The sequence below is a fragment of the Aedes albopictus genome, chromosome 1, assembly GCF_035046485.1.
Source record: "Aedes albopictus strain Foshan chromosome 1, AalbF5, whole genome shotgun sequence".
Classification (NCBI taxonomy): Eukaryota; Metazoa; Arthropoda; class Insecta; order Diptera; family Culicidae; genus Aedes; species Aedes albopictus.
Window position 1 is genome coordinate 277,692,719 of NC_085136.1, and position 11,025 is coordinate 277,703,743.

The 11,025-nt window shown below is 34.4% G+C and overlaps 2 protein-coding genes across 3 annotated transcripts in view; one reads left to right on the top strand and one right to left on the bottom strand.

Annotated features, from left to right (window-relative positions):
• LOC109412593 (fibroblast growth factor receptor homolog 1) overlaps positions 1-11,025 on the bottom strand; it is a 595,864-nt gene that overhangs the window by 539,864 nt on the left and 44,975 nt on the right. The window lies entirely within an intron of this gene.
• LOC109412587 (L-dopachrome tautomerase yellow-f2) overlaps positions 7,141-11,025 on the top strand; it is a 439,236-nt gene continuing 435,351 nt past the window's right edge. The window contains exons 1-3 of the mRNA XM_019686212.3: positions 7,141-7,389; positions 7,459-7,661; positions 7,824-7,929. Of these exons, the coding sequence (XP_019541757.3) occupies positions 7,275-7,389; positions 7,459-7,661; positions 7,824-7,929 (424 nt within the window). The 5' untranslated portion in view covers positions 7,141-7,274. The remainder of the gene's footprint in view (positions 7,390-7,458; positions 7,662-7,823; positions 7,930-11,025) is intronic.

Genomic DNA, 11,025 nt, shown 5'->3' on the forward strand with positions numbered 1-11,025 from the left:
TTGCAACGGATTAAAGTAAAAAAATGCGTAACTGGAATTAATTTTTTTTATGAAAAATGCAAGATCAATTCAGTTTTCTTCACATATAAACATAATTGAAACACAAAATTTTGTATGTTGAGCAATAAAATACAGTTCTTTTGAAGTGTTGAACAAAAATTGAAAATTAATCTTAGTGAAACATTCACATCCACTTCAGCCATTATTCAAGGTTAGTCCGGAAAAGCGAAAGACACATACCAAACGAAAACTAACGATATGTATGAAAGCTGTCTTGATTGTAGCACTAACGATATGTATGAAAGCTGTCTTGATTGTAGCTGATAGACTGCCATTTTTTTGAAGTTCAATGAAGTTTTGTTTTGTATTTTTGTGTATAGTATCTAGCAGACCCTGGACTTAATAGAAGCTATAAAAGCATTTATAGAAACTCTAAAGAAGCAAAAGAAGCAAAAAATTCTCTTGCTTTGCTAGAGAAGATGGAGAATCTAGAGAAGCATTAGCGAAGCTAGAGTAGCATAAGATGCTAGAGAAACAAGAAAAATTAAGGAAACTTTATAGTGGATCTAGAGAAGCTTTGAAAATAATTTAAAAAAGCTAGAGAAGCTTTAGATAAGCTGGAGAAGCTTTAAAGAAGCTAGGCAAGCTACAGAGTCTAGAAAAGCTAAAGAAGCTCTAGCGAGGCTTTCGAGAAGCTGGAGAAATTAGAGAAGCTTTAGAGAGGCTTTGGAGAAGCTATAGAAACTAGAGAAGCTAGAGTAGCTTTAGAGAAGCTAGAGAGGCAAAAGAAGCTGGAGAAGCCAGAGAAACTGGAAAAGCTGGAATAGCTAGAAAAGCTTTAGAGAAGCTAGAGAAGCTACAGAGAACCAAGACACTATGGGGGATTCCCATACAAGCAGGCGGACAAAAATATTTTCGTCATATTTTCGAGGATTTATTAGTATTCTGTAGTTGGTTTGACTAAAATATATTGTTTATGAACATTTTAAAACATCACGACCAAGTTTTGAAAAGGGCGTATTTTCAATATGGTCAAATAACTGATAATATATAAAAAATTTGAATTTGTTTTATTTTTTAAATTTTTCTTTTGTTTTTTTTTGTGCTTAGAATGATCAACACTATTGTCTAGTTACTTTTAAAAATGAATTCCAAGGAAATTTGCTTAGAATGTTTGAGAATCGTCGTTTAATCTCAAGGGGTGCGCCCGGGCGGTCTCGTGCGTAAAAAACGCTGAATCTCCCAAGACCGCAATTTACCGCATTTCGCATACAAAATCATTAGAGTAGACCTAAAGCTTGACCATAAACTGATTTTGAGCCTGGGAATGTTTGGGAAAAAAAGATGCCGATTATCAAAATTTGAATCTCATGCCTTTTTCAACTTCTTCTTCTTCTTGTACCTTTTTTCATATTTCACAAAACCACGTGTTTGTTGGAAAGCTTGCTTCATTATCTTACCAATGATGTATTGAAACCAATAGATAATGATGATAATAATTAGAAAATATCGATTTGAAATTATGTGTTGTTTTTTTGCGAAAATTACATTTTTTAGCTTTACTCAACTTTGATACTCAATATCTTTGTAACTACATCAGCTAGAAACTTGAAATTCTAGATTTCTCTTAGTTTATATGTTTATTATCAATAGAAAATTTCAGAACAAGCATTAGTGGAAGTCACTTTTCTGATTTTTGTCCGCCTGATATCCTATAGTGCAAGAGAAGCAAGAGATGCTTGAGAAACCAGAGAAACAAGAGTATCTTGAGAGAGTAGAGAAGCTAGAGAAGCTTTAGAGAGGCTTTGGAGAAGCTACACGCAGAAAAAAATATTTTAAACTCAAAAATAAAGTGCTTTGAATCAAAGAAAATAAACCATTGAACCACGGCTCACTACCATTTTTCTTTGAATCAAATACATTTGGTATTTGTTTCAAAGCATTGTTTTCATTGATTTAACAATCACGCCTCCGCGGCACTGATTGTAGTTTCAAATACTTTTTGACTTTAGACTTTATTTTTTTGAAACAAATATTCACGGACTTAGATTCAAAAACAAAATATTTTTGTTTGAAAGTGGAAGCAAAATAAAAAAGGCGAGCGAGAATCGAACACGAATACTGCTATAATATGCTATAGTGATAGCGAGTTATCGTTCACAACCAGATCTGCTCTTGAAAATCTGAAGGTAAAACTGAATCACCTTGCTCATATTGGCATTATCCATTCTCCAATATTGAAAACAAAGAAATATTTCTTTGATTCAATAAACCTCGCAACTTAGAAACAAAGTCTCTTTATATTTGGTTCTAATGTGTGTTATTTTTCTGCGTGAATAAGCTTTAGAACCGCTGTAATGAAGCTTTAGTAAGGCTTTAGTGCGGCTTTAGTGAGGCTTTAAAGAAGCTAGCTAGGGAGACTAGAGAAGTTTTATAGCGGTAAGATACGCTAGGCAAGCTTTAGAGAAGCTTGAGAAGCTAGAGAAGCTTTAGAGAGGCTTTAGAGAAACTAGAAAATGTACAGATACTCTTTACAGAAGCTAGGGAAGCATTAGAGAGACTTTAGAGAAGCAAGAGATGCTAGAGAAATTAGAGAAGCTTTAGAGAGACTTTAGACAAGGTAGAAAAGCTAGTGAAGCTTTAGAAAGGCTTTATAGAAGCTAGAGAAGCATTAGATAAGCTAGAGTAGCTTGAGAAGCTAGAGAAACTTCAAAAAAGCAAGAGAAGCTAGAGAAACAAGAAAAGCTTTAGAGAAGTAAGGAAGTAAGAGAAGCAAGAGAAGTTTAGAGAAACAAGAAAAGCTTTAGAGAGGCTTTAGAGAAGCTAGAAAAGCTAGAAAAGCTTTACAGAAGCTAGAGAAGCAAGAGGAGCAAAAACAGCTAAAGAAACAAGAAAATCTAGGGAAGCTTGCACAGATCGAAAAAAAGAGTGTAAAATTCTGTGACATATGATGCACATAATTGGAGCGTGGGATATCACAGAAGTTTACATGACATATCATGTAAAAGTCATAAAATATCATGTAAACTTCCATTATATGTCATGTAATTCAGCATGACTCTGAGAGTTTACATGACATATACCACAAATTTACATGATATATCATGTAAACCATCATAACAATAAATTTACATCACTAAAATGAAGTTTACATGACGTGTAAATCTCATTAATTTTATCTGTGTGAGAAGCTTTAGAGAAGCTAGAGAAGTACAACAAGCTAGACAAGCAAAAGAAGCTGGAGACGCAGTAGATGCTAGAGAATTAAGAAAAACTAGAGCGGCTTTGGAGAAGCTACAAAAGCTAGTAAAGTTTGAGAGCGGCTTTATAGAAGCTAGATAAGCCTTAGAGAAGCAAGAGAAGCTAGAGTAGCTTTACAGACGCTTCAGAGAAGCTAAAGAAGATATAGAAGCGCTTGAGAAGCTAAAGACGGTAGAGAAACGCTTGAGAAGCTAGAGAAGCTTTAGAGAGGCTTTGAAGAACCTAGAGACGCTTTAGAGAATCACGAGAAACTCCAGCTAGAGAAGCTGGAGAAACTAGCGAAGCAAAAGAAGCTAGAGAAGCTAGTGAACCCTTAGAAAAGTAAAAAAAAATTGAGAAGCTAGAGAAACAAAATAAGTTAGAGAAATCTTAGAGAAGCTTTAGATAAGCTACAGAAGCTTTAGAGAAGCTTGAGAAGCTTAAGAGAAGCTAGAGAAGTTTTAGAGAAGCTATAGAAGCAAAAGAAGCTAAAGAGCAAGAGAAGCTAGAGAATCTTTAGAGCTGTTTGTTTATTTGTTTGTTTGTTTGTTTGTTTGTTTGTTTGTTTGTTTGTTTGTTTGTTTGTTTGTTTGTTTGTTTGTTTGTTTGTTTGTTTGTTTGTTTGTTTGTTTGTTTGTTTGTTTGTTTGTTTGTTTGTTTGTTTGTTTGTTTGTTTGTTTGTTTGTTTGTTTGTTTGTTTGTTTGTTTGTTTGTTTGTTTGTTTGTTTGTTTGTTTGTTTGTTTGTTTGTTTGTTTGTTTGTTTGTTTGTTTGTTTGTTTGTTTGTTTGTTTGTTTGTTTGTTTGTTTGTTTGTTTGTTTGTTTGTTTGTTTGTTTGTTTGTTTGTTTGTTTGTTTGTTTGTTTGTTTGTTTGTTTGTTTGTTTGTTTGTTTGTTTGTTTGTTTGTTTGTTTGTTTGTTTGTTTGTTTGTTTGTTTGTTTGTTTGTTTGTTTGTTTGTTTGTTTGTTTGTTTGTTTGTTTGTTTGTTTGTTTGTTTGTTTGTTTGTTTGTTTGTTTGTTTGTTTGTTTGTTTGTTTGTTTGTTTGTTTGTTTGTTTGTTTGTTTGTTTGTTTGTTTGTTTGTTTGTTTGTTTGTTTGTTTGTTTGTTTGTTTGTTTGTTTGTTTGTTTGTTTGTTTGTTTGTTTGTTTGTTTGTTTGTTTGTTTGTTTGTTTGTTTGTTTGTTTGTTTGTTTGTTTGTTTGTTTGTTTGTTTGTTTGTTTGTTTGTTTGTTTGTTTGTTTGTTTGTTTGTTTGTTTGTTTGTTTGTTTGTTTGTTTGTTTGTTTGTTTGTTTGTTTGTTTGTTTGTTTGTTTGTTTGTTTGTTTGTTTGTTTGTTTGTTTGTTTGTTTGTTTGTTTGTTTGTTTGTTTGTTTGTTTGTTTGTTTGTTTGTTTGTTTGTTTGTTTGTTTGTTTGTTTGTTTGTTTGTTTGTTTGTTTGTTTGTTTGTTTGTTTGTTTGTTTGTTTGTTTGTTTGTTTGTTTGTTTGTTTGTTTGTTTGTTTGTTTGTTTGTTTGTTTGTTTGTTTGTTTGTTTGTTTGTTTGTTTGTTTGTTTGTTTGTTTGTTTGTTTGTTTGTTTGTTTGTTTGTTTGTTTGTTTGTTTGTTTGTTTGTTTGTTTGTTTGTTTGTTTGTTTGTTTGTTTGTTTGTTTGTTTGTTTGTTTGTTTGTTTGTTTGTTTGTTTGTTTGTTTGTTTGTTTGTTTGTTTGTTTGTTTGTTTGTTTGTTTGTTTGTTTGTTTGTTTGTTTGTTTGTTTGTTTGTTTGTTTGTTTGTTTGTTTGTTTGTTTGTTTGTTTGTTTGTTTGTTTGTTTGTTTGTTTGTTTGTTTGTTTGTTTGTTTGTTTGTTTGTTTGTTTGTTTGTTTGTTTGTTTGTTTGTTTGTTTGTTTGTTTGTTTGTTTGTTTGTTTGTTTGTTTGTTTGTTTGTTTGTTTGTTTGTTTGTTTGTTTGTTTGTTTGTTTGTTTGTTTGTTTGTTTGTTTGTTTGTTTGTTTGTTTGTTTGTTTGTTTGTTTGTTTGTTTGTTTGTTTGTTTGTTTGTTTGTTTGTTTGTTTGTTTGTTTGTTTGTTTGTTTGTTTGTTTGTTTGTTTGTTTGTTTGTTTGTTTGTTTGTTTGTTTGTTTGTTTGTTTGTTTGTTTGTTTGTTTGTTTGTTTGTTTGTTTGTTTGTTTGTTTGTTTGTTTGTTTGTTTGTTTGTTTGTTTGTTTGTTTGTTTGTTTGTTTGTTTGTTTGTTTGTTTGTTTGTTTGTTTGTTTGTTTGTTTGTTTGTTTGTTTGTTTGTTTGTTTGTTTGTTTGTTTGTTTGTTTGTTTGTTTGTTTGTTTGTTTGTTTGTTTGTTTGTTTGTTTGTTTGTTTGTTTGTTTGTTTGTTTGTTTGTTTGTTTGTTTGTTTGTTTGTTTGTTTGTTTGTTTGTTTGTTTGTTTGTTTGTTTGTTTGTTTGTTTGTTTGTTTGTTTGTTTGTTTGTTTGTTTGTTTGTTTGTTTGTTTGTTTGTTTGTTTGTTTGTTTGTTTGTTTGTTTGTTTGTTTGTTTGTTTGTTTGTTTGTTTGTTTGTTTGTTTGTTTGTTTGTTTGTTTGTTTGTTTGTTTGTTTGTTTGTTTGTTTGTTTGTTTGTTTGTTTGTTTGTTTGTTTGTTTGTTTGTTTGTTTGTTTGTTTGTTTGTTTGTTTGTTTGTTTGTTTGTTTGTTTGTTTGTTTGTTTGTTTGTTTGTTTGTTTGTTTGTTTGTTTGTTTGTTTGTTTGTTTGTTTGTTTGTTTGTTTGTTTGTTTGTTTGTTTGTTTGTTTGTTTGTTTGTTTGTTTGTTTGTTTGTTTGTTTGTTTGTTTGTTTGTTTGTTTGTTTGTTTGTTTGTTTGCAAAATTATGCATCAAATTCTGCAAACGGTGATAACGTTCAGAAACAAAACCATGTTGAGGAGGAGGAAGGAGGAAGATAGTTTACGTTCAGCAAAACAAGGGGCATAATTGAATGACTACCCACGCATTCTTGTTTGGTAGGTATTTTGATTATTGAAACTGGTTTCCACAATAAAATCTGCTACGGAAACGTTCATAAATTACGCCACGCTTTGAAGTGAGGAGGGAGGTAAGTATACATTGACAACCCAAACGAAAATTTTGAAGGCCCTATACAAAAAGCGTGACATGGTGTGAAGGGGTATTTGAAAATGAACAATTCTTGTGTGACACAATCTGTGGACGTTCCTTTTTCCGCGACTTGTTTGCAGTCTCTGATTGACTCATTTCAACCATCATGCGGTAAAATCGACGAGACGCGCCAAATCTGGTTGAACAACATATCGCAATACGGTGCGGATTGACAACTGAAATCTGAGAATGAGAAAAGGTATACCGTTGGTTGTTTGTGCTGAGTCTTGGCAAGGTCAATGACTAAAATTCATTGCAAACTGATTCCGAGTCGAAGATGGGTCAATGCTCTATCTCTAAACTGAGTTGATGATTTTAATGTATGTGTCTTATTTAAATTCTTCGAAGGCAAACGATTCCCACTTGTTATCTGTTTTATTTAAATTTTTAAATTACTTTCAGAGAAGGCCCAAATTTTTGTAATCTGTGGAAGTCCCGCCAAACCTGTTTCAATAAAATTGCATTTCCCATGACACCTGTAAGTGAATTCAATTAGCATATATGAAAAGATGCTAGTTGGGTTATGGTAGAAAGGCGGTACATCCATTAGCTTAGCCCAGAAGAAACAAACAATCCAAACGAATGTGTCGAAAATGTTGAACAAGCCAAACCTCTAAAATCTGGTTTGTCTCAGCTTCCGATCGATGATCATCTTCATCTCACCAGTCCAGTCAGTATCAACGATCGCTCACACTCTCTTCTCTCTGCGTGTTCCGGGAGAATTTACACTCTTCAATGGATCCTCAATGCGCCGTATAATCGGATCTTCTGCTCATCGATCGTCGTCAGTCTACGGCAGGACTCGAAGCAGTTCGAAAGTGTTTTTTTTTTGTCTCGTTCGCCGTTGGAAACCTGCTTGATTAGTAGTGATAAGTGTATTCTGAAGCCATCTCTGGAATGCTGCGCCTCGTGTTTCTGTGCGTGGTGACTTTCGCGGTCCTGACCTGCGGTCAGCGACAGGTCGAAGAGGTCCTCAAATGGCAACAGGTGGAGTTCGATGCCCCCGCAAGTGGTCAGTAGTGTCCCACAGCCATCAGGATCCGAGGTCCCGCGAAAGTACTAACCCCAGTTTCATTCGCAGTTCTTTCCGCACCCGATGGGTACATTCCGATTAACAATATCCCGATGAGTGGTGTCCACTATAAGAATCGGGTTTTCGTAACGGTTCCACGTCGGCGATGGGGTATCCCGTCAACGTTGAACGTCGTGGAGGTCGAGCCACCGTACCCGGTAACGAACCCGGTCCTGAAGCCGTATCCGAGCTTTGAGCTTAACGAACTTCGGGTAGGTTGTCCAATCACAGTTTTATTGTAGTTTTATTGCACCCAATCAACAATTGAAAATATTTTATAAAATCTAGCAGGAAGATTGTAAAAAACAGTTTGGCATAACAATAAATTCTATTCCTACATCTCTCTCTCCCCACGAAACGTTCTCCCAAAACAGGCCGACCTGCAACCCGATGCCAACCGGTTGGTCACCGTCTACCGACCTCGTGTCGATCGTTGCGATCGTCTCTGGTTCGTCGATACCGGCATGATGGAAATCCCCGGTAAGTGAGAGCTGTGAGATTAAAGCAGTGGTGCTCAATTTGCGGTTGACCGTGTCACAAATGTTTTTATGTTCGGCTATACTGTGCATTCCGTAACAGTTTAGATTTACAATCTCGGTTTCAAGATATTATGAATTAGATAAGGACCCATACATCCGAAGTGGTAAACACTCGGGTATTTAACGAGACTATGCTGAGAGTGACGAGCTCGATTCCCGGTCAGTCCAGGAAATTTTCATAGTATTTCTTTGAAAATGAAATTCTTAACTATCGGTTTATATCGAATATCTAGGATTGAAGTTTGAGAACGACGATAAGGACAGTAATTGCGAACCCAGAGATTTACATAGTCGGAATCCTTGACAGGTTCCCTAGAGAAATTGAAAGAAAAATTGTTGGGATCGTTTGTGCAAAAATTTTAAATGGAATTTCAAACGGAATCCCTGGGCAAAGTTCTGGAGAAGTGGCTGGCAATTCTCATTAACATTTCGTAGTAAAATCCGGTGGTGTTTACATGTTCAATTCGCATTCAATTGGGCATTTTCCATTCACTTGAATCAAGTTACTTGCTCCATGTAAACCAGGCTTCAGTGATTACTTTCCGCGCTCAAAACGCACTTTCAAACTAGCCCTCCATAACTACCATAACACTACAAGCTATTAGCTTTAAAAAAAAATCCAATTTCAAAGATCACTGCACAGTTTTCAGGAACTACATACTTACAATCTTCTTTCATTAAGGCGACTCACTAAATAGTTTAAATTTCTGCGTAATGGATATAAGTACTAAGTACGCTGATCGCAACAAATTTCTTGGCCTATCTCGATGCGTGGAAAATTCAAGCAAGGAATCCCGAGCAGAGGGGAATATCAACTATCAAATCACACAACCTGTTTTTATATCTTGTTTTGTTATTATTAACTTATCAAAGCATTACTTTTCCATAACATGTTTTGTTTGACAATCTTATTTTGTTATGATTAAGCTATTGATATACACCCATAAAATAATATTTTAATCACGGTGTACAACCTTCTAGGTGATATCTTCCGGAAAACTGACAGTTTTTTGATGACGTAATTCAAATCGTTCAGTGGCGATCTAGTACTCCACATCAATTTGATCATGTGAAGAACGATTAGAATGACGTCACATGTTTACATCCAAAATTTATGTTTACATAGGTTACTGGCCTGCCTTGTGATATTTATGCCGTGATTTTAATATGTTTTGTTATGGAACAAATTTAGTTATTATTATACCATTGAGAGTGTACAAAAAATAATAAACATTAGCACAAAAATAACAAGTTTTGAATTGAAAACAAATTATTCCAGATTTACATTGTTACCAGCATATCATCTATAGTTACTCTAATTGAGACTGAACGAGACAACACAGACAAGAGACACTATAATAATTATGACCTGTTTTATGTTCCTTTTTAAGTATACTTAGTATATTTAGTTACGTATATTTGTAGCTATTCCATACAAATTCAATATAGTGAACCTCAGAATATTGCTCTACTTGATGAGTTTGTAGTTCATCAAAACTACTTAGACTTATATTTTTTTTTAATTTTGTCATTACATTAGGGTTGACTGCCCCACACAAAGAATGTATGCTTTGTGGGTGGGGCTAGTTTTGAAAAATGTACATAATTTCCCAAATGGAAAGTGATCTACTGGTCAAAATAAGTGAGCTGTGCAAAAATGAGCGATTTCGGTCGATATTTAGGAGGGACGCAAACGATTTAAGTGGAATTTTCAATTAATTTTATATAATGACACATTCTACCGTGACATTACAACGCAACGTTTTGACGGCTTTTTGGTCAGATTTTTCACTATAACTCGTAAATTCGACCGTAAACCCTCAAATATTTTTGCATATTCGGATTCTTTGTAAAATTTCCAATAAGTTTAATCTGTTGAACCGTTAGTTTTCATTGGAAAAGTATGTTGAAAATGGTAATGAGTAGCGTGACGTTACAACGTTGTAACTACTCACGCTACTCATTACGAATCCGAATATGCAAATTTTTGAGGGTTTACGGTCGAATTTACGAGTTATAGTGAAAAATCTGAACAAAGAGGCGTCAAAACGTTGTAACGTCACGGTAGAATGTGTCTAATACATAACTAGCAATGATTACTTATATGTTCTAAACGCTTGTTTTGATATTCATATTGGGGCTTGTACCATTTGGGCAGATGTATCTATTTAGGGCACTTGATGCTATAACAAAGTCAATTTCAAGCCAATTTATTTGAATTTTGGTATAGAGGGCTAGATAGTGTACACAGCAAAAAAAATCTTGTGATATCACATCATTTTCGCTGCACATCAGTTGCGTCGTAAAAGTGATGTAAACGCCTACATCATTTTCATGCAACAAATTAGCCGCCGCAGCTTGAAAGTGGGTCTAGCAATCGCTAGAACCGGATCTATAGATGAATCATATATAAGTAAAATATTGGCATGGATTTGTACACTGATCCGTTGATTGAGAGGCATATCCCTTACCTCTCGGCTATTTCACCGAGTTAGATGGTGTAGGATAAATATAATACTGCTTCTAGGTATCTGCTGGAGTGGGTTTGTTGATACTTTCCTGTGCCAACCAAGGTGTACATGGTGAGTGTGATATTTGTTGGAAAACGATGCATCCAAATTAAATTACGTTCGAAATCGGTTGCATCGCCACAAGTTACGCGCCTGGATATTACAAAATTATTTGCTGTGTACGTAACACATTGTGTGACAATTAGGTATAAAATTGATTTAGTTATAGCGGCAAGTGCCCAAAATATGTACAGCTGCTCAAATGGTACAAGACCCTAGTACCCTATAACTTACTTTATTATTAGTTTGAAATCATAACTAATTTTGCTTTCGGATTGTTATCAATAACTTTAAAATAACAGCTTTGTTAGGGTAAGAAATCAAACTTTGAACTAGTCAAATTGTAATCTTAATTTGAACCATTTCGAAATTTATTAAAACAGTGGTGCTCATCCTGCGGCCCGCGGGCCGCATGCGACCCTTCAAGCCTTAAGATGCGGCCCGCGGAGTACTTTTAGACGAATCGA